Raw genomic sequence first — 23,411 nt, 5'->3', positions numbered from 1 at the left:
CCCAGGTGGCCTGTCAGCACCAAAGCCACCCCAGCTCCTGTAAACTTCACGTTGGCCAGCTCTGTGCTGCTGGAATCCATTAGCCTGCCCCACTTGCGAGGATTGTCCTGCAGCAAAATGTAGGGAATTGTTAAGAGCACGAGCTGAGAAGTAAAGGAGGGGTAGCCATGGGGGGGGAGGGGACAGTGTCAGCTCCTACCCTCTACCTGCAAGCAGGATCCTCAAAAGTTAGAGTAACAGACTGCAGGAGGAAGGTATAACACAGCAAACCAGGATGCCTGCTGAGGGTGTTTTGTGTTCCAGGTGTCGAACCCCCTGCTCTGGAGATGCTGGAGAAGGATCACGTGTCCCCAGACCACGTGTAGGTATTGTCAGTCCTGGCTTTTGGAGGTGGCTGAGATTCTTGAGTGCATCTGAGCTACTGGAGATCCAGTATCAGACCATAAGGGAGATCCCACCATGCTGGGGCACGGCTCCGTAGTTGGTCATAAACCGGTGCCTGATTCTTTGTGGGGTGCAGAACGCGTTTGCCAGGAAAATTTCTAATCTTTTGTTTTTTTCTTCTGCCCCATCCCTGGTAGGCTAATTGTCCAGCAGGTACTTCAGGAGCTGAAGCAGTATCATGGGTGAGTGTGTCTGGGAGAAGGATTTGGGCGGGGAGGTCATGGGCTTGCCCAGGAACGTGTTACTGCCCATTCTCCAAAGATGGGCCTCCCTGCTGACCCTCAAGTTCTGCCCTTGTGTTTCTTGCTGTGGCTGATGTCTTCTCGTTGCACAGGGCAAAGCAGAGAGTTTGTGTGCAAGAAGGCAGTGATTCCTCCCAGCAGAACCTCACCTGGTTTGAGTTCCTGTCTAATGAGTAAGTGAGGCGGGCAGTAACCCCACACTTTGTGTCCCTGGAGCAGACTCTGATTTCTAGCCCCACTCCATCTAAGCTCAAGTGCCCCACTGCTACTGTGGACATTGGTTTCTGCAGCAGTTCAGCCCAGACTGGGGCCTCATTGTGCATGGCACTGAACAAAAACACAGTGCCAGCCATAATCTGAAAGCTCATTTCCTTATTTGCAAGTCTCCATGTGAATGACATGACTGATGCTGAACCAGATCTCCCAAGGGATCGAAAGCCCAGGGATGGGGTCCTAAAGTAAAGCTTCAGCTGAACTTCATCAGTGATCTCCTTGAATTGTGCTTGGCCGGTTAACTTCCCTTAGTTAAGATGCTTTTTGTCTCGTTTCAGAAATGAGGACAGTGGAAAGAGTGACAAAGCAGAGAAAGGCACCAAGGTGATGCGCCGTCTGAGTTCCTTGCGGAGCCGAGTTACCGGGTCCTGGCAGAAGGATAAGGTGAGAGATGCCGAATTTGTGGAGCAGGTTGCTGAATTCCTCGAGCAGGGGAGGGGATCTGGTTCCATCGACCAGTTAGCTGGTCCACCACTTTTGGGTAGCTGAGGCCTCTGATTTCATCAGCAGATGCATGGTGACTCCTAACAGCATGCACTGGACCAAGTGGTCCCTGACTCACGGAGAAGAGCTTGCAGGGGTGCAGGCACGTGCTGCAGCGCTGTGTCCTGCCTTTCCTCATGCATGGCCCTACCCTAGAGGGACTGTCCCAAGCCTTTGGGAGGCATTTGAGAAAGCCACTGCAATCCCAAATGTTCAGGCACAGAGGGGCCCACCGCACTTGCTGTGTGCCAGCTTGCTGTGTGCTTGTTTTTACCAGCAGGGAGAGGAATGTGTGGGCAGTGCGGGGCACATAACGGAGCTGTGGTTTTTTGTTTTGTTTTGTTTTGTTTTCCTTCCAGGGTAAGAACAAAGAGCAATCAAAAGAGAAAGAGAAGGAGAAAGAGACAAAGGAGCCAAAAGAGAGGTGGAAAGAGGTTAATCGGCACCAGCTTGTGCCAGGGGTTTTCTCCAGCTGCACCAGCTGCTCCCTGTGTGCCAAGCCTCTCGTGAATAAAAGTGGTCTGCAGTGCCTGAGTGAGTATGGCTGTCGCTGCCTGGCTCTGGCCCAGCCTGGCTGTCCCCGCTCCCCGGCCTGCCCTCTGCCCAGGCCGGCCATTCCCCTGCTTAAATCCGCCTCGTGGATTGCTTCACTTCTCTGCCTGGCTTGACTCACCCCACTGCCCTGCTTAGCCTGGCTTGGCTGTTCTCCAGATAGCCTAAATAATCACTACATCTGCCTGGCAATAATTTATCCTTGTTATCGTTGGCCACCTGACCATTTCCTGCCCCTTTCCCCAAAGGAGGGTTCTAGGTCAACTTTTCCTTTAATAAGGTTTTGTTTTTGTTTTTGTTTTTGTTTTCACAAAGTTCTGCTTTACCCAAGCAAACGTCCCTGCTGCCTGAGTGAAGTATTTTAGGCTGTTTTACACCAAGGCAGTGATGTGTCAGCTGAGCATCTGCCCTGTGAATGGGCACAGGGATTCCTGGGGCATCCAAAACTTTAACAGCTAACACAATATTCAAATGGAGCCTCCCAGGACTTGCATGGATGAGATTCCTGCTTTTCAGATGCAAGTAGTGCTCAGGAATGGCAGCTGCTCCTTTGCAGGCATGCATGGGGCTCTGTCCTCCCTTGCTGCATGGCCTTGGCTGCCGGACAAACTGTCCCTCCTCCTGGGGGCAGATACTCAGGGCACTGAAGAACATTTTAATTCTTGAGAAACTGCCTGTGGGCAGATTAAATCTTTTGGAAATGAGAGAGTTGCTCTCTTTCTCCACCTTGTATCCTCAAGCAATGCTCACTCTCAAGTAACGAACTCTCAGCGCTTTTAAGGTCAGTAAAACCTTCCTGGGGCAAACCAACTGGCTGCCTTAGGGGATGTGTTATAGGAAGCATATTTTCCCTTCAGGGCAGAGAGAGATTTAAAAGGACCACAGGCTGTTAGTGAACATTTCAGAGGTGTCACAGTCAAAGCATAGAGGAGGGAGCTGAATAAGAGCAAGTGCTTTGTGGATATTTAGAAAGGATTCAAATATTATGAGAGGTGGCAGAGTTATGCTTTGTTCTTTCTGTCTGAAAGCTCTTAGCTGAGGCTCTGTTTGCAGTGCTGCATGCTGCTTTACAAAAATATCCGAATCTGAGCAGATGCAGATAGTCCTTGTTCTGTAGTGAACAAAGAGCTTAGAGACACGCTCTTTCTGGTCCCAGAAACCCCGGGGTCATTGCCAGTGCGAGCGATTCTTCTCTGAAAAACAGCTTTGGAGATCTGTGATTGGGAGCTCAAGGGGTTGGAGCCGTCTTTCAAAATATGTTTGGCTTGGCATATCATTGTCCATCATAAATGTGTGGGGACTGGATGTGAGTTATATTAACCTTTACCTTGTTTGTTAGCCTTACCATGAGGAATCTGTGTTCTTAAGTCTTACTAACATTCAGCAGAAAAGCTCCATGGTGACTGAGGCGCTGGTTTGTGTTTGGGACTCTGTGACATCTCCTTTGGTTTCCTGGGTTGCTCAGGGATCGCGCTGCCTAGGGTAACATGGGCAAACATGGGCAGCAGAGCTCGTCGTTGCATGTTCTCTGCGTGGTGGCTTGAACTGAGGCTGAGCAGTCGGGCAGGGTTCTGCGATGTTCGTTAAAATTAATGGCCTGCCTGTGGCCGATCTGCACCGGGGACTTGTTGCATGACAGCTGTTAGCCCGAGAGTGCCTATATTTGGATTATGCTGGGCTGAAACCTTTGCAAGCTGCTTCTGGGCAGCAGAGTCGATAGCTGATATCTCTAGCTCCCATTATCGCAGCTCTGAGCGGTGCGTGGTCTCCTGACGAGTCGCTGATAGGGCTCGGGAAAAGCAAGTTTTCGGGCCACCGGGCAGCCAGAGTGGCATGCCCACTTTTCAGATGTGAAAGCCGCTCCGTCAGGGCTCAGCCCGAGCTGTTGCCGCTGCCAGAATTTGAGGATATTTGGCTGCTCCTCTTGTTTTCTCCTAACGAACTCAACACTTCGCCATCTATACGCCTTGGCCCTCGGCCAGCTCTCGGTCCACCTCATGGTCAGGTGCTGTTGTTTACGTTATCTCCGTGGTATTTTTAACTGCAGCACCACCGTGTGGCAGGAAGCGAAACAGGCTCGAAAAAAGAATACAAGAAAAAATAGCAGTTAAAGAAAAGGGTGAGTTGAAACCAGGGAATAGAAGGATGTGGGAAAGAGTAGGCATTCTCATGCCTGAGGTCTTTTTCGCTGTCCTGTGGACACAAAGAGTCTGGTGGCTACCAGGACAGTGATGAAATAGAGGCGCAAGAGCTCTTCGTTTCGGACAAAGTAACAGCAGGAGGAATTCTGCTTTTAATTCAGAACAAAGAATTAGCATTCTTGTGCTGGAAACAGGCATGTGAGCTGTGAAGAAGGCATGCAGCCTGGGTGGCTCTGTGCAGGGCAATTTGCTCCCCTCTCCCACCTGATTCCTCCCGTCCATCCTCGCTCCACGTGGTACAAAGCCTCCGAGGGAAGGCGGAAGGAGACCGTGGTGTGCGTCGAGTACAAATGCAGGACAGTTTCTGCAGCTCCAGCTTCAGAGTCTCCCAGACGTGATGTTAGGAGTCTGGCAGGGATGAAAAACAAAGAGCAATGTTTGTGGTAACTGGGATCTCGACAACGGTGGCCACCCAAACTTTGGTGTTATATAAACTTTGAGCTGAGAGCCTCTGGGTTTACTGTTCACCTGGAAATGGAGAAAGCTCCTTTTGAGCCTTTGCTGTCAAGGGTGGAGAAGGTTCTGTGCCTAAATTAATCCTTTCTTATAAACATGCTTCCAGAGTTTATGCAACAGGAGTTAGATGAATCCCAGGAAAGCCCTGACAGGAGGAGAGCTCTCCAAGCAGGCTGTGCCATGGAGGGGAGCCAAGGATATGCTGTGGTGTATGGATGGCAGAAAGATTGCTTCCCCCTCAGTGACCTGAGATTGAGCACTGAGGTAGAGGTGGGACCTCTATGTCTTCTTTAGTTGAGCCTTATGTCTTTATTACTTTATGGAAAAGATGCAGCCCTAGCCCCTTTTGGTAGCTCAGATCAACCGTCTTCTTCAAAAGCAAACCTTTAGTTACAACCAAAGTGCTCGGCAGACTTTGGACAAAACCCTCTTCTTTAAGAGAAGGTGCACAGTTTAATGAATCTTCATGAATAATCCAGGCCGGCGGGTTGTGACTGACAGCAGACTGCCCACCTGTCCTAGGCTGACCTTTGCTGGCTGTTTCAGTACACAGGCTGATTTATAGCAAGTTGCAGTAACATCCAGTCTCCGGGACTTATTAGCACATTGTGAAAGAGGTTTGAAGAGCCGTTTCCTTCCTTACAATTTTTCCGTGGGTAAATGGAGGACATGGGTCTCAGCAGTTGTCAGGCAAACATCTCCTGCAGTTGTCAGGCAAACATCTCTTGTTTTCATCTGTAAGCAAAACAGGCCAGAGTGGCTCTTGGTCTGGGCTTGAAATTCAGCGCGTGAAATTCACCTCTCGCTTTGCAGCTTTGCCTGCACACCCTTCCTTTTAGGATTCCCAGCGCAGCACCAATAAGCTAATATGGGGAGGAGAGGTTTGCCTTATCATAGGGAGGACTGAGTTGATTTTCTGTTGTGAGATTTCTGCTCACAGCCCACACAGAATCCTGAGAAATCTGAAAAGCAGCAGGCAACCTGAAACTTCGCATTTCTGGAAAGAGACACAGCTGCCAAAAAACTTCTATTCTGGGGAAAAAGGAGGTTTGGCTGCTGTAACATGATGACAGTGATGAATGGACTGGGAGTCCCTCTTGGAATGAGTGATTACTGACAGGAGTCCAAATCAAACAGGCGAAACCAGAGCGCCTGTGATCGGCTGTGGGTTAATGTGGTTACAAGCCAGTGAAGCAGGATCTAAAGCAACTGGGAAAGTGGTCTGCAGGATTGGTTTCAGAGGAAGCGCTGACTGAACTATGAATCTGCAGACATATAGCTGGCCCTACCAAATACTCCCTGCAACTGTCGAGGTTTTAGAAAAGGAAGCAGAAAAATATATTGCTCTCAGCGCTTCTCCTTTTCTGCTTTTCTCTTTCTTCTCCTTTCTGGACAGTATCACCTTTGTCTGGAACATTTCCAGGATGCTGTTCCTTGCATTTCCTGATGAAACCTGTGTCTCGTACACCTGGCCTGACAGATGCATAAGGCCGTGTGACAGTAATCTATTTGCTACTCGTTCAGTAAGAAATGTTTTATTATTATAGAGAATTACACAGGATTAGAAAGCCAGTGTGGTGCTATTCTCTTCATTGCAATCCAAGCCTTAGCTCTAAGCTATGGAGTATTTCAGCTGGTTGCTGTGCCAGATTTTGCACTGATTTTGTGGAGATGCCCTGAGGCCAGCCGCACAAGCACAGCATGTTCTCTCTGTGAAAGCTTTCGTTGGGCAATCTGCAATGCTTTACTTTTATATTATAGTGAATCACAAAGCTTGAAGTGTCTAAGGATTAATCTGTCACGCAGTGGCAGCCAGCTGTTTACCCCCAAACTGCTTCATTTAATGATTATTTCTCTATCGGGACTGAGAGGCCCCAGTAAACGACTGGGACCTCTTTGTACTTAGTCCTGTACAGCACCAGAACAAAAGGGAACATTTCTGAAAAGCTTGCAAATATTAGATGAAAAAAATCGATGAAGTAGGTCGCAGTGTGGAAACCAGAGACAATATTGGTCTCAGGGTAGTCTAGGATTTCAGCACATTTCCAGCCAAAATGGTGCCAGGCTTTTTCAAAGCAGCGCGGGAAAGCTGCAGGGTGGATTTTGAGAGGGAAGTTTGCTTTGTAATTATGTATGTTGCATTTTCAAGCTTGACAAGCAAATTGAACGTGCACAACTTAAAATATGACAAACCTGAGATGGAGATCGGTATTTTAGGTCCTCAGAGTGAATCATAGATCAGGAGGCAACGTTAGGTCATGAGGTGCTCCAATTTTTCCTCCCTCCACAGTGCTCTTCAGTGGCACTGCACTAGTACCACATCAAACTGCTGGCCTTAGTTTCAGGGAATTTTTATTTTTTTCCAGCACTCTAGTTATACAAGACAGTGCATGAATCTGACGATAGCGAAGCAGCATCTCCTTGGCTTTCGCTGTTTGTCTGCACAAGGGTCACTCACAAAAGCCCAGGCCGGCTGCAGGCACGAGCAGTTCCAGGGCGGTTAGGAAGCGAGCACGCTGCCAAGCTGCCTGGCACCCCAACACCGCCTTGGCAGAAGCTGTTGTAAACACTTCGTATTGAATGGCAAATCCCACCGGGCTTTTAATGATGAATTCCCTATTTAGAGTAAATCCCCGGCGCTGCGCGGACACGTGAAGCACCACGTTAAAGCTATCACTCGGGATGCTGCGTCCCATCTATTAAGGGGCTGTTTAGTCTTTGTTCCCCACCGCCGTCAGGCGCTGACGGGAGGCAGGTGCCTCGCAGAGTCCCCGAGTGTTTAAAGCTGCGGCACGGGGAGTCGGGCTCGGTTCTGAGGCTCGGGCAGGGCCGATTTGGCCCCCTCATCAGGCAGGGAGCCGGGCTCCAGGCTCCCAGCCCTGAGGGAGCGGCTCTCTGAGGAGAAAGCGCGGGCTGCTGAGGGGCGCGAGCTCCCTGAGGAAAAAGCGCGGGCTGCTGAAGGGCGCGAGCTCCCTGACGGGGCCGCGGGCTCTCTGAGGAAAAAATACGGGCTGGGGCCGGAGGCCCCACACCTGTGCAGGATCCCGAGCCCCTCCAGGCTCCCTCTCGTACCCTCCTCCCCCTTCTCTTGCCCTACCCTGTCCTCGACGGGGCGGCGGCGCGCAGGCGCAGGTGCTCGCCCTCGGCATCTTTTCCCTTCCGGGACACGGGGGCGTTTCCTGATGCTGTGGCGGCCGTTCCCGGGACCGAGAGTGCAACCGGAGGCTCCCCGGGGAGTCCGGTAAGAGCCCGGGCTGTCAGCGCGCCTGTCGGCGCCCCCCCGAGCCTCGGATGCCGGCTCTCCCCCCCCCCCCCTTTACCGGCTTCAAGCAGGCGCTCCTGGCACCGGGCTCCCCCTTGGGCGCTGTGAGGCCGCCCCCCGAGGCTCCGGCCACCCCCCGGTCCCCTCAGAGCTCTCAGCGGGGCGGCGGCACCGGGCAGTTTGCAGCCCCGGGAGGGAGCGGGGCAGAGTTACACAACGCCTCCGTCGGGGGACGTGGAGGAAACCCACGGTTCGCCTCGTCCTTCCCGTGATAAATCCTTCGGGGTTTACAGCCGCCCCGGCGTGAGCAGCTCAAGGCTTAATCTGGGGGACGAGGCAGCTCGTGGGGATCTGGTCTTTACCTCAGAGACCTCTCAGGGAGGCTAAGGGAGGTGAAATGTTAGCGTGTGTTGTGGGCAGGAGGCGGGCTGGCGTCGTGTGGAGCCGGCTCTGCGTGTGTCCCAGGGAGGCCTGAGCATCCCTGTGCTGTGGTGGCGAAATCCTGCCCCTTGTCTTCTCGGTTGTACACATACTGTTGGGGCTGCAGCAGTGAGAAGTGCCCAAGATGTACATTAAATACCTTAATACTGTTTGGGGAAAAAAAAAAAAGGTGAAAACTGCATACGGCTCCTTATCCACAGCTGTGATGACCGGTTTGAAATACGTCTTGGCCTAGGTATGGTGTGGAAAGGAGAGGGAGAGATCCTCAGGTTGTGGGCTCAGCTTTGTGTGCTGGAGAGGAAACCCCCGTGCGAGCTGGGGCCTGTGACAGATTTCAGGGGAGGTGCGAGGAAGCAGGGACAGATTCAAAAATGAAATAGCTTTTTGAATGTTTCTGGTACTGTGTTTGGTCTCGCTGCTCTAATAAATAAGCAAAATCGCTGAATGTTGTTTGAAGACTTTGTGCTGTGGTTTTGTTATTGTAGTATCCGTGTGTCTTCTCTGCAAAACCAAGAGAAGGAACCGTTCCTTCCCAGCTGTTTGGTGCAGCCCCTTTTCAAAGTGTTTTCTAGTGGTCTTTATTATTTATTTATTACTATTATTATTATTTACAGATTTATAAAGAGAATAGTTTAATTCTCTTTGGTATGCTATAAAAATAAACCCGTGAACTATGGCTCTCAAACAGGAGCCATCAGACATGGTGTGTTGTAGTTCCACCTAATGTTTACCTATGAAATATTTTAAATACCTTTTATGATTGTCATAGTTGCTGCTTCAGTCCTGTAGTGTTCCTGTAGAATGGGGGAAGGGTTGAGCATGAGAGAATTGAAATGGTACTCATATTTCTTTTAGTATAACGTGTTATTTTTCCTTGGTATTGTTTAGAAAGACAAACATCCATTGTTCGTTTGTTCCGGCTTGGGATTCTTTGCTTAAAGGAAACCCCAACCCCCCTTGAACTTGCAGTGCCGGGAGTGACACGAGCCCACCACACCCCCAGCGTGACATTTTGACAGTAAAAACAGACACAGCGAGAAAGGGGTTATAGGTTGTTTTGGGAGAGCAAGAGGGAAGCTGCAACTTAATAATTTAGTGTTGTTGTTCTCTCGCGTGGGCTGTTTCTATTTCCAAATGTGAAATATCTTGTCACCCTGTACCCTTCCAGTTTGGGGTTTCTGCCTCTGCGCAGTGAGGCATGTTAGCAAAATAAGTAAACACCGGTCACCAAAGCCTGTGGGACAAAGTTAAATCAGTTCCGAGTTCCCGCAGGTACATGACCTGGATTTACCAAATACAGAAACTTCTTCAAGTTCAAGTGAGACTCCTCCTCTTCCCTAAGGAGATTTGTCACAAAGTCACTCTGCTTCTTCTGGAATGCTGTACTTGCCTAAAATGTTTCTCAGTTACCGTGTTGCGCATCTTTGTTTAAATTCGGATTTTATGTTCTATATTAATCATTCATATGCAAATCGTTCAGATGTGAATGTTTTCTTTGTCAATCCAAGAGGCAGTAATAACCTTGTATGGTGTAAGGCTGAGGTTCTCTTTGATCTCAGAAGTGTCAGACATCTGAAAACATAAAAATGATTAGTTTCACATGAAAACTGTTTTGTCCACAGCTGTCTGAATTTAATAGATAGTGGATATATCCTTAATTAAAACAGTACTTGAACACCTTGTATTGTTAGGAACAGCCTTAAAAGGTGTCCCTGCCTGAACCTAACTGTTTTAAAGTTGTTTTTGAATGTGTCATTTCAAAACACCAAAATGCTGTATATGTGAGGGGGGGAAAAAAGTCAGAAGTTAAATTTTAGATTAATCACAACATATCTAAGTGGTAGTTGTGGTTGTTTGCAAATGGCCTTTTAAGAGTTATTTTATTGGGCAGTACCGTTCCAGACCAAAGGTCAGGGTCATAACACTCATAATATTTGGTGAGTCATAGATTTGTCCTGGAATCCAATTCTGGAAGACGCTTATGGGACATTGCCAGTATCTGATCCACAAGAAGGTATTAGAGCTGGGGGAAAATGCATCCGTATGCCCTTTTTCAGCTGTTCATTTCCCTCTTGCATAGTGTGAATCAGTGTTGGGCTTTTGGGCGTTGTAATGCGTTGTCCAATAAAATGCTCCTGTGTGACTGCCTGCAGATCGGCTTCTGGGAGCCTTTGGGAAAACATCTCGTTAATAAGGGAAGTGTTCCTCTTATTACTGTTTATTTTTATCGTTATACAATAGATTAATTTCATTATCCTCAATTTTGAACAGAGTCATTTATGATGTTTATGAGCCTCTTGGTCTCGAATGATTCTTTGCTGGATGAGGCCCCCGTTTCGGTTCGCCTGTCAGTGGGCCGGAGGCCATCACTGACACAAGCCCATGCAAAATGCTTCAGGGGCAGCAGCAGACCCCATAGCAAGCAGATGTGGGATAACGTGATGCTCCCAGCATCCTCAGCCTCATTCCACGTGGCTCGGTGTAAGCCCAGAACCCACCCCGGTGGGTTTGCATCGTTTCCTGTGGTATCGATCGCTGTGGTACCTTTAGCACGGGCAGTGGTGCTCCTGTCCCCGTTCAGCTGAGGTAACCCAAAGCCTTGCAGCTCCCAGGTGGGTGGCAGCTGACCACACGTTCTCAGCACTGGGCAGAGCTGTAGCACTGCGTTTCCCTGCCCAAATTCACCTTCCTGCCATTCCAGTGACTGGGAGAGGGAAGAGAAGGAAATGGATGGAGGATAAGATGAGGAAGGGGAGAGTCTGGGTGGCAGTTAGATTTTTTTTTTTTTTTAGCTCTGTCCTCCTCAGTACTGCCTTCTGTGCCTCTCCAGTTTGAGAATAGTTCACCAAAATAACTGTCAAGTTCATTTTTGTACCTCACCTCATTCTTGATCTGAATAAAACCTAATGCCACCAGTTACTGATGGAAGAACACCCTCTGTTTTCTGAGGTTAGGTATCCGTTATTTGTATAAATCGAGTGACCCTTCGTATTTATCTTTGCTCTTAAATATCAGCCTCAACCTCTTCAGGTTCCTGTGACCTCCACTTTCCTCTGTCCCTCATTCTTCTCCTTGCTGTTTTCTTGACCCCTGCTGTTCTCTAATTCCCTGTTCAGAGAGGCAGTCCAGAAGAATAAAGAATGCAAGGAGACCTTGTGTGTGTGCAGAAAAAGGAAGTCAAATTCACTAGTATTCAAATACTTGTTCTCATCCTTAACTGGGGTGTATTTGGTTCATTAAAAGTGTGGAAGATGAAATATGTTTTTATAAAATGAAGTATGGTTATAACACAATCTGATTCTTCTGTCAGTTTTCAAAATTCTGTTCTGACACCTGGACAAAGATAATGCCACTTGGAAATCAGCGAGCTGATTGCATTTCAAGTAGGCTCTTCGAGAATCGAGTCCTTAGATTCATCTGCAGTTCGGAGGCTTTTCTATGGCATTTACCTGTTTTCTAGCATATTCTTTCCTGTTGCATAAAGAATCTTTTAGCAGCACAGGGAGCTAATACGCAGCACTATTAGATATGTCTTCTGATGAAACGAAAAATAGCTACTGAGAGTGGTATAAGGTAGCTTTATCTACCTTATTGGCATAAAATCAAGACAAGAATGTGCACAAGGGTGCTCACTGAAACACCTCGGATTGCTCTGTACCTCTTCCAAATTAAGAGATCTTTTAGGTCTCTCTCTTTCTTCCCCTAGATGGGAATGGCAAGGATAATTTGACTTCTTCTGTGTGTTTCAGACTGTGCAGTGAATGTCCATAAGAACTGCAAGAGTTTACTGGCTGAATGCAGCAGCATCAGACCCAAGGTGGGTTTTCAAATTTGTTCTTTTATAAATAACAATCCTTGACAGAGTAAGTTTAATTTAGTGTGAGTGTACAGATTTAAGTCAGTAGAGAATCTTGCCCTACATCCTTAAGACATCGAATAGTTATTCACTTGTCATTAGAGGAATTTATGACAACGTATATGGAGAGAAATGAAACGCTTTTGTTGTTCTGAAAACTACTTACCATTCCTTGTGTCTGTCAGAGCTGTGACTAATGCTTATAAGAATGCTCAAAGTCATCATGTTGTTGTTGTTGTTGTTGTTACTTTGGACCACGATTGAATTATCTGGCACCTTTGATTTTTGCACTACTTTATTTTAATGGGTTGTGCCATCTCAAAGCTGACAGTGAGGGGTGCAGAGGAATTTGGTTATGATAGTTGCAGTATTACTTATAAGCTGAGCCATGCAGAGTAAGTGTTTTCATTTCTGACCTCCGATAAACTTTATATCTTGCCAAGCTGCTCATTTTTTTATCTGTGTCACCATGGTGCCTGTGATTGCAGGTAAGGTCACGGGTTGGTCTCAGATAGTATCTGTCATTTTTTCTTCAGGTATTAGTTTCAAAAAATCATTTCCTTCTTCTCATAACTACTTGCACTTGAGGGGGTTTTAATTTGTTTTAACCTGAAACTGTTGATGATTTTGGACTCTGATTTTAGAACATGATAGCAGGTTAGGGAGTACTATGAGGAGGAAAAGAGAGAGCAGAACAGCTCAAACCTGGGCAGTCGGAGGTTAGAGGAAGTATTTTCAGCCTTTGGGGATTTAGAACATAACTCTTTAGGGTGTAGAAATGTTCTTGTGTTTTGTTGTTGTTGTTTTGTGTATTTTTTTTATTCAAACTTGTCAATGCATTGTGCATTTTTGTTTTTAGCATAAACAATCACTTGCTCTGATACTTTGATATTTGATTTCTACTCTTTACCATCTGCCAAACTTTCATACTTGAATCACCCCATTACAAATTGCTCCTGAAGAGAACAAAGAGAGTGACAGCACAAAATGATATGGGGAATGAAGTCAGAAGTGAGATCCTCGAAGTGAAGCAAGGCTCCCAGAAAACCATTTATTACAGACCGTGTTACTTACTTAATTTGTCTGCATCTTAGATAAATGGAGTCTTATTGAATTGGAATATCCTAGTGTTGTAAGAATGAGAAAGCTGTGCAGATTAACAAAGACAGTTTTTGGCCAGTCTTATTTCTGATTGAAACCAAGCATTGGCTGGGTTAGTTCTAGTTTAGTTAGCATTGCTTTAAGCTGAACTGCAAGAAAGTGGAGGTGAAGGCTGTCTACCTCAAGGGTTTGCTTTCATTTAATAAATTACTTATGGTCATAGCTTTAATTCAGCTCTAACTTCGTTTTGGTTGTACTTCAGTCTAGTTTATATTTGATGGAATTTTTGTATGTGGAGTTGATGTCTGTGCCATGCTTCTGGAATGTGGGAAAATCAAAGCTGTTATTGTGTCAAATCTTTTAGACTGTCAGTACACAGCTTCGCTTACAGTTAGGGTTATATGCCAGGAAAAAATTGATTCCTTTTGGACTGGAAAGTTGGTCTGTATGTGTAACAGTATTGTATTTTTTCCTATAGCAGAAAGATTTGCAGCACAGACCTTCTGGATCTCCACAAAGTTCGTCCCAGTGCATTTCCCCAGGTTTGTACTAAAGAATGATTTCTGTGCTCAAGGCTTATCTGTTCAATTGTATTTTTTTCTTTAATATGTTTTAAAGGCTATACACAGGGTGTTATTGAAGTATAGAAAAGGTCTCTTTTAATAAGATGGCTTCATTTTTTTTCTATTGGGAATGGCTTAGAGGCTCCTAGCAATCTCCTGTGTGTTTTTATCTTTTTATCTTTTTATTTTTCTTTATACCTTCTTGCTGTGTAACCTCAAAATATCATGGTGAAAAGGGATCAATAAGCTAGTTTCTCATTGATTGTCTATTCTCTGGCCTCTGAAAGGACTAGAACTGTGAACTTTGTTTTACATCAGATTTTCATAATTGTCTATTTAAAACTTGCCTGCAGCTAGTGGTTGCTAGAAATCTCTAAGACAAGCTAGCGCTAATGGTCTGAACATAAATCTTTGTTAAAACGAAGTGGGAAAAGGGATGTGGGAGCAAAGAACAGCTCTGTTGCAGCATAGGCTTTGAAATAGCTTTTTGCTACTGGAAAAGACCATCGCAGTTACAGTTGTAAGATATTAAATGGCATTTTAATTGGTAGATGTTTCGAGGCCTGCCTAGCAGAATAGGCTTCTTGGGCTCTGAGGTGACTGACTGTAACTAGAGCAGAATTATTTTCTGCCTTGCAGTCAGTCTGTTTGGTTGCTTTGATGGCTATGAGAAACACATTTGAGGTGAATGTCTGAATACTACTCTGACTTTTGCATGTGTGTTTGCTAGGTATTGTTTGACTTGCATTGCAAACTGTACTTCTTTATGAAATAATTCTTAACAGATAGCACAAGGGGAATAATTGCTGTAAGAAGATAAGTGGTTGATTGCGTGGCCAATAATGGTTTTGTGCATTAAGGGGAAAGTAGAGAGACTAAAATAGGAAAGAATAATGAAAATAGGAAAAGTTGGCCTTAGGGCTTGTCGTTGAAACAGCTCTGTGGTATACAGTCTGGTCTGATGTGATAGGTTAACAACGATCGATACGGACTCTCAGCAGTGTGCAGACAGTGCTAATTGAACTCAGAAAATGGCTTTTCGTTGGTGCAGGCTCTGCTAGGCAGCCACTACTAATTTTCCATAGTCAAAAGCAGAAGATGGAAGTTAAAGGAACATCTCATAGCACGGGCTCTGTCTTTACCCACAGTATAACACTGCAGCCTGTAAGGCCCAGAAAAAAAAGCCAAAGGTAGTGTATCAATATAGAAGAGAGACACGTTTTAAGAAGGGTGCAGACTGTGCCCTCCCCCATATTTTGCATCTGGAAATGTTTAGATTTGGCCTGCCATTGGGAAACAAACCTTTTATGTTCTTGGCTGTGCAGCACAGAAAGAGAACTTGATGGCTGATGATTTCAGTGCTTCCACAAATGGAAGTGGGATGGCATTTATTATTAAGCCTTTGTTCAAGAAATCTTCCTTTGCCAATCTTACCAATATCCGCTCAGTCTGCTTTTTTGGGACGATGAACTCGAAGCTCATCACTTGGATGTTGGAAGAGGAAATATATCTCTGTTTACCCAATTTGTTACAGACTGAGAATGAGCTGTGTGCATAGCCAAAAGAATTTGAACTTGAACATTTGTGGGAGAGGTAGTCCTAGTAGGTACAAGATGCAGTGATAATTGTATTAAATGATGGTGAAATGTTCTCTGCAGCCATCAGACAATTCTCGTCAACTGTTTCAAGGAAGATAAAATGAGAGACGAGTAGATGTAGAGTATGGGATATTAAGAAATTTGGAAAAACCTTTTTTATGAGTAGAAACATGAATACTTGGATTTAGCTGTGCTCGGTAGAACGAGACAAGTGTGAAGGGAGAGATGAGTACTTCTCAGATGGAGGAGGAGAGTTGGAGGCACGCTGAGGAGTGCAGACTAAGGAGGAGGAACTTTGGGGGACAAGTAGACACTGGCATTGTCACAAGAAAATTTGTAAATTGGTGGTGGGTGAACCTAGGCTGGGAACTGAAGACACCCTTGAACTGCTACAGCAACATGCTCCTGAAGCAGCCTCCCAGACCAGAAGTGGAAGAGGAGTTTGGTCTGGATATTAAGAGAGAGCCTGCTTGCGATGGCAGAGTCCTGGGTGCAGGGATCCGTGGGATATCTTCCATTCCCATGTCCTTAAAAGCACTTGGAAGAAAAGACACCTGCAGACCTTGTCAGTGATAAGTGTTAAAGATTGCCTGGCTGCTTCTTCATCTTTGACTTTCCTGAAATTCCTTTTTTGAGAGGATATATTTTGTCTGCTGTTCCATATCATTCATTACAGACATTAGTACTAAATAATTGTATCCATTTTTTATAAGTCTATTACAGGCTTCCATGAATTGTGTAATAGTGATTAAAGTTTTAAATATCTTTCCAGCTCACCGTCCATCTAGATTTAAAAAGCATTAAAGAGCTGCAGTATTAAAATTAAATTTAGCTCTGGTATCTATTACATTCAGCATGTGTGCATGCAGTTATAAATCACTGTGTAGCAATAAGCATTGCAAAGAACTTGTGGTTTTATGTGATCTCAGATTTTTCTTGTTTGCCATGAAATGTTCTGTGCCCTTATACGGTAGGGTGTGAATAATTGTGTGTAGGTTCTGGTGTTTTACTAAAGGAGAAGATACTTTGCAATTTCCGCACTAAATGGGCACAGTAGGGACCAATTTCCTGCACTTCAGACCTGCTGATTTAGCCAATACAGTAAGTTAAGTGGCAGCTTTACATTTCTAGAAAGATCACAGGTAGTATAAAAACAGTGCATCTCTGGGGCCACTTTACTGTGCCAAGGCTGAGGGCAGCCAGTAGTGAGCATGGGGAATACAAATTCAAAAAGCAGCGGCAGAAGCAATGCGATTCCAGCTCATCCTGAGCTGTCTTTTTGTGGCTCCTTTTCACGAAAATGGAATGAGAATGTCTTTTTGGACAATGAGCTTTTGACATCCAAGATCCTGTCTGTTCTGCGTCCACAGTCAGAGAGAGGTTTGAGAGCAGGCGATCTGCAGTGTACGCCTCATTTTCTGAGTACCAATTCAATTTTTGCCTCTCTAGCCGCTTCCTTGAAGGAGCAGCCCCGAAGTCTTCTCCTGGGACCGGATGGGACCCCAGTACTATCACGGAATCTCGGTATGACTATTACCCAGAGAGGAAATTCTCAGTCTTCATTGAACACTGCTGAAGCTGTTAATAAATTTCGGTAAGTAAACTGCTTCTCTTCTAATTCACTAGCTTCTGCTGCGTCTTTCCCCCTACCTTCCCCATGTGTAAAGAAAACCAATTAAAACTAAAACAAGACTCACATCGGTTTTCAAGCTTAAGAGAGATTCATTGAGTTTTTAATGCTGAAATTTGTTTTAAATATCCCCTAAACAGCAAACTATTTTTTTTTGGTTTAAATTAGCACCTTGTCTTCAGTTCCTCTACGCTATGCCACAAAAATATCATATAAGATAGGGGATTGCTTGAGTATCCCTGTCTAGAATATCTTCTTCATGGTTGTATTTGTCCTCAGACTTGCTGAAGTTCAGGAATCTTTTGAGATCACTTATTCAAGGTTGTGCTGGTCCTGACTAGCATAGGAGGCAGCAGTGTTTTAAGTTGCAGGATACCTTGATGAAAATAAGTTCAAAGCTATCTGCAGGTTTCTGTAGTTGTTTGCTTTTTATGTTCCACAGCTATGCTCCATTCTCAGTGAAAGTACCCTTTTTACTCTGAAGTAGCTAAGGTTTGTCAGCAAGTGATGTGTCTTTTCAAATGTCATACCAGAAGTTGCAAGCTTGCTCGTGCTGCTCTAATTAAATCCGTAATACTTAAACGATCAAGTTGCTAAATTGATTTGAATGTTTCAAGTATGAGTTAAAAGGGTAGCTTTCATGTATTTATTTTAACTGTATTGCACTATAGGAAAGATGCTTGTTAAAGTAGTTGGCTTTTATTTATTTAAGTCAAGCAACTTTTAAAAAATTTTGATGTTCTCTTTGGGTCCCTTTGTCTAATCTCTTTGGTCATTTAGACTAATTTCAGGAGACATGGATGAAGGGGATTCAGGATTTATAAAATTTAAGCAGACCTCAGATGATGTTGTCTCACTTGCACCTTCAACAGCAGACTCCATTTTTCTGGAAGGTATGGAAGCTTTTGTGCTTTTCAGGACTTTGTTTCTTACACAGACTTAAAGTAACATTGAGATGTATTTACTCTTCTCGTTGTTAATGATGGTAACGAGGGATATAGTTTGGACGCAAGTTATTAATTATTGAAATTGAATGTGCTTTTGGTCTAGATGCATATTCTATATCCCTCCGAAGTGAAATAGAAACAGATGCTCATGAGTTTGAGGCAGAGTCTTGGAGTGTTGCAGTGGAACAGAGTTATGCAAAGAGACAAAAGAAAGAAGTTATAAAAAGGCAAGATGTCATTTACGGTAAGAACACTATTATTTCTTTAAAACTTTTTAATTTAGGAACTTCACATTGATTATGGTTGTATTCATTTCTTGATAGTGACATGATACCCTAGAAGAAGTTTATGGACAGCCCCAGAACAGCTTGCTTCTAGCAAGATCTAGAATAACAAAATATGGCTGTAAGGAGACGAGATGTCATATAGTCCTCAGCGTTGGTCTGCTATTATATAATCAGCTCTACCTAGACATCAGCTATTTGTTTAGTGTGCTATTAATAATATTTGAAATATGAAGATTTCAAAGGTCCTCTCCATAATTTGCTCCAATGTTAAACCTTCTAATGCTAATGGAAGTTATTCCTGATGTCTGATATAAAACTGCCTTTGCTGCAGCTTAGAACTACCACCTCTTGTTTCTTTTGTCTTGTCTGTCACTCTTGATACTAGAAACAGTTTAGTCTCTAATTCTTAGCAGTTAGGAGTAGTGCTGAATTCATCTACTCTAAGTAATAAGTGTAGATTACACTAATTTCATGTTCCATCTAGAACATTGATCTGCATTAAAGCAGAATTTCACAGGAGTTATTTGTCTTTTGTTATTTTTACTGAAAAGCATATTCAGAAGTACACAAATTCAGAAACTAAAAATATGTATTGTGTGACAGAGTTGGAGGAGGTTTAGGGGATCCTATATGGATCAGTATAGCTGCTCTCTTAGTGCTTTATACTGGTAAGAAGGAAGTAGTAGGCATTTTTTTATCCATTGGTTGTTGTTTATCTAGGTGTTGTTACTCTGATAATTTTGTTGGTCACTTGCAGAAGGTGGTGACTTTCAGAGCTTGCTCTTTTATATCTCACTGGTCACTGCACACCATGTAAATGACCCATAATTTTGTATTTCCCCTTGCCCAGAACTAATGCAGACTGAAATGCACCATGTTAGAACACTGAAAATAATGCTGAAGGTATACTCCAAAGCCATGAGAGAGGAACTGCAGTTCCCGAATGCAGTCATCAACAAGCTCTTCCCCTGTGTGGATGAGCTGCTGGAGATGCATGCGCAATTCCTGCTCCAATTAAAGGAGCGGCGAAAGGAGTCCTTGGAAGAAGGCAGTGACCGAAATTACATAATCCAGAACATTGGAGACCTCTTGGTAAAACAGGTGCGAATTAAATTCTACCAGCGTTCTCGACCCTTTTAAATTCCTAAAAAGCTAATTATACGATAAAGTTACAGTTGTGTAAAGGTTGATAGAAGACTGGGTTTAAGATTATCATCCTAGTATAGTGTGTGAACATGACTCCCAGGAACACACCTGGTCACAAATAATAGGAAAAATTCATTAAATGTTCTTTGGGTACGTGTGTATGCATGTTATATGCTATATGACGACTGCAAATTATTTGGTTTTATTTTTCATCTGTTCCAAAAGTACGGTAGTATACTGCTGGTATCCTTCCCAAACACAGCTGTCACGCACTTAGTGCTGAGCTTCTTGGTTCTGAGCAGTGAAAAAATAAAGATCTTTTAAACTGATTACAGCTTCTCTTAATTTTAGCACCCATTCTGATATGGAGTGGATGCCACAGCTTCTCTTGTATACTGTGATCTCACCTTTTACAATCCTCAGTCTTTTTAAGTGCAGAGTCACAGAAATCCTTTTATAAATTCTCATTAAGACACCAGTCAGTTAATATTTGGTTATCTTGTGGTATTCCAAGCTCTCAGATATCACGCTGCATAAATCTCTCATTTATGGTACAGAAGAAATTGATATATTGAAGAAATGTCGTCTTAGAAATCAGTTACTGTAAAACCATGTTAAATGTGGGTCTTGACGTGTAAGTACAGTTACTGTTAATGATTTATATATTTAATACTTATATTTCCGATTAGTTTTCAGGTGAAAATGGGGAGAGAATGAAAGAAAAATATGGTGTGTTCTGCTGTGGACACAATGAAGCTGTTAGTCACTATAAAGACCTGCTCCAAAACCATAAGAAGTTCCAAAACTTAATAAAGGTAAACAACAATCAGAAACCTCCCATTCTTACTGTGCAAAGTGTACTTGACCTCTTTCAGTTTTATTTTATAACTAAAGATCTCTGTTAATTTTGAATGAGCTGAACGTAAGAGACGTTCTCTTGATATTTGATATGCTGTTAGCTTCTTGTATTTTAGATCTTTTGAGCTGTTTGGGCACACAGCTGCAGTTAACAGGTGTTAAATTTGGGGCAGGCAGGTATTTTTTCTCTTGAGAGCACCTAGAACTGGGGAGTAGAGCATTTGTCCCATTCTTGGCTCTGTCACTGACTGCTCTGCTGTGTGGCTGTCTTTGTAAATTTGCTTGATGATAAATCAAATCAATGATAAACGCTGTTGATAAAATAGTATAGAAAAAGTTGGAGCCCTTAGTCTAGTTTTGCCCACTACGTCATCTTTCCAAAACCAGAAGATTGGCTCCAGGGCAGTGTGTTTATCTGCTGTACAGTGTAATGCGTAATTAATAGGAAGGGCTGAAGAAGCGCAGCCAAACTGGAAGCCTGTAACCTGAATCTTAGCTGGCATTGCTCAGTCCTTGGTATTCTCGTGTTCCAGTCAGTAGTAAGTGATACTGTGTGAACTTTCCTACGTGGCTCTGTAGTTATAGCTCTTCTGAACTAGGAGTCTTTAAAAGTGAGAACCCTTTACTTTCAAGAAACTAAATAAGTAAACAGAGTACGTTTTAAAATAAATAGCCTCAGCCCATGTAAACAAAGATCTTGGTGCTATATTCTGCTGTCAGGATTGCTTTGTATCTGCAGTCAGACTAACTAGTGGGATTCTGATGCTTTATGATCTTCCCTTTCTAAACAGAAACATGTTTCTGTACATAAACACACTGGTCAACATACAGTAGTAAAACAAACACATTTTATTCATTACAGACATACTTTGGCTGTTAGGTGGCTGGGTCTGGTTTTAAAAATACTGTGCTTTTCTACCTAGTTAAGGACTGACCCTATACAAAAAGCGATCAGTTAGCAAATAAGCAGTCAAACAGTTCAGACTTGGAACTTTCTCTGTTTGGCCTCAGATTTAGTTAATAGCAGTTGAAAATTATATCTAAAATATTTTTTTCTAGCATTAGAATCAATTTTTTGATGTTGTCATGAGTTTTGCATTTGAAATAGCATGCAGATGATTTTGTGATGCCATACCTAATTGCATAAAAGTGTTTTGAAACAGAAAATGTGTGAATGAAGAGGAGAGGGAGTTAGAAGAACGATATATGCAATGGATGTGATGGGTCTGTCTTGTTTTCTAGAAAATCGGCAACAGTTCCATTGTGAGGAGACTTGGTGTTCAAGAGTGTATTCTTCTGGTTACACAGCGCATCACCAAATACCCAGTCCTGGTGGAACGCATTATTCAGAATACAGAAGGTAGTTTCTTTAATCTGTCTTAGAAGCCTGACAGTTGTCGTCACATCCTTTTTCTCCTACGTTTCGCGTGTTCTTTCCTCAGGCAAGGAGGACAGGCTGGTACTGCCTTATATTTGCTTTCTCACTTGTTAGTTAGCTGGAGATGCAGTTCTATATGCAGATTCAGATCACTCTCGCCTCATCAGAGGGTTGAAAGCAGTGTTCAGTTTCAAGTCTACAACCACAAAATCATAGTAGTAAAGTTTATCAGTTTCTTAGAGATTTAGAGCTCTAGGAACCCATTTATTTATTTTTAAACTCAGGCTCTTAGGAAGTACTGTCAGATGTTCAGTATGGAATCTTCCTGTTAAAATATGTTTGAATGACTCATATTTGCATTCCAGAGTTGTAAATGGGACTAATTACTATCCTTCTCTCTTAGCTGGAACTAAGGATTATGAAGAGCTGACCCAGGCCCTTAGTTTAATTAAGAACACAATCACTCATGTAGATGCCATGGTAAATGAGTGTGAGAAAGGGCAGCGCCTGAAAGAGATTATGCATAAAATGGAGCAAAAATCATCTGGGAAATGCAAGAATGGGCTTCTCTTCCGAAAGGATGATATGGGACAGAGGCGGCTTCTGCTCGATGGGATGCTGTACTGGAAAGCTGCATCAGGGCGACTCAAAGGTAAAGGACCAGGAAAGGGGAAGAAAGTGTAACTAGGAAACAGGATTTTGCTTTGTTCTGTAGCTGTTTCTTACTAATCGATTGAGCATAAAGTACGATGACAATAACCCACTTGTTTAATAGGATATTGGAGGAAATAGCACTTGTTCTATTCCTGGCTTGTCCAATAAGCATCTCTATAATGGTGCATGATAAGTTCCTTATGCTGTTTGCTTATTATCTGTCTGATCTGCTTTCCAATTCAAGTGGGAGGTCTTTAGGTAGATGACAAAGCCTTGAGTCATACTGACTTAGTCTCCTGTGGAAAGACATTATCTTGTGCGAGCTCTGGTTCACACTTTGAAAAATATGTTGTGTCAGACCCATGACACCTTTGTTCTTTATAATGTCTGTTTTGCCAGAAAATCAAAACAGCATTCATCAGTGAGTATTTTAACAGCTTCATTGCTCAAATGTTCAAGGAGAAGCTTCAAATGGAACTTACAATGCAGCCAAGAATAGCTGGTACTATGAACATCTGCAGTTTCAGAAGAATCTGCTGTTGAGGGAAACCTGTTCCATCATGACTGTTTGAGTGCATGTGTAGGATGCCTGTGTAGTTGTCTTCAAGCTTTAAATTGGCTCTATTTGAATTCTGCTTCTTCTGCACATGTCCAGCCTGACTCTGGACAACCACAGTGGAAAGCAGAAGCCAGCCCGATATTGCAAATGTTGATGTGCTAACGCATGGTACACAGGAAACTTAAGTAATTTTTTTGAGTCTGCACCAGTCTTGTTGCTTCAAAATCTTTTTCTTTCTTTCTGTTGTTACTGTAGATATTCTGGCAGTCCTGTTAAATGATGTACTGTTGCTCTTGCAAGAAAAGGACCAAAAATATACATTTGCATCAGTGGTGGGTATTGGTTTCATATTTAATACATTCATTTGGAATGTTTTTGAAGGTGATAGTAATTGCAGAAGAAATAAAAATAGAAATATTAGGTAGATGTTATGGTAGATTCAGAAGGAAAATGAAGTAATAAACAAGTCAGTTATTGTAG

General features: G+C 43.7%; 1 protein-coding gene across 6 annotated transcripts in view; it reads left to right on the top strand.

The window, feature by feature from the left end:
* Positions 1-23,411, top strand: part of ARHGEF18 (Rho/Rac guanine nucleotide exchange factor 18) — a 50,257-nt gene that overhangs the window by 12,926 nt on the left and 13,920 nt on the right. For 2 of the 6 annotated variants that reach the window (XM_040537374.1, XM_040537378.1), the window contains exons 7-21: positions 304-361; positions 582-626; positions 779-859; positions 1,238-1,343; positions 1,802-1,976; positions 12,104-12,171; positions 13,790-13,853; positions 16,922-17,066; positions 17,883-17,995; positions 18,153-18,293; positions 19,187-19,437; positions 20,172-20,297; positions 21,583-21,700; positions 22,122-22,370; positions 23,187-23,263. In XM_040537374.1, coding sequence (XP_040393308.1) covers positions 304-361; positions 582-626; positions 779-859; positions 1,238-1,343; positions 1,802-1,976; positions 12,104-12,171; positions 13,790-13,853; positions 16,922-17,066; positions 17,883-17,995; positions 18,153-18,293; positions 19,187-19,437; positions 20,172-20,297; positions 21,583-21,700; positions 22,122-22,370; positions 23,187-23,263 — 1,817 coding nt within the window. Of the gene's footprint in view, positions 1-303; positions 362-581; positions 627-778; positions 860-1,237; positions 1,344-1,801; positions 1,977-7,779; positions 7,893-12,102; positions 12,172-13,789; positions 13,854-16,921; positions 17,067-17,882; positions 17,996-18,152; positions 18,294-19,186; positions 19,438-20,171; positions 20,298-21,582; positions 21,701-22,121; positions 22,371-23,186; positions 23,264-23,411 lie in introns of those variants that run through there. The other 4 variants (XM_040537375.1, XM_040537377.1, XM_040537376.1 and 1 more) reach the window with 4 other exon arrangements.

The sequence above is a fragment of the Cygnus olor genome, chromosome 26 (genome assembly GCF_009769625.2).
Source record: "Cygnus olor isolate bCygOlo1 chromosome 26, bCygOlo1.pri.v2, whole genome shotgun sequence".
Lineage (NCBI taxonomy): Eukaryota > Metazoa > Chordata > Aves > Anseriformes > Anatidae > Cygnus > Cygnus olor.
The sequence above is the reverse complement of the archived record's forward strand: the minus strand, read 5'-3'. Positions and strand labels throughout refer to the sequence as shown.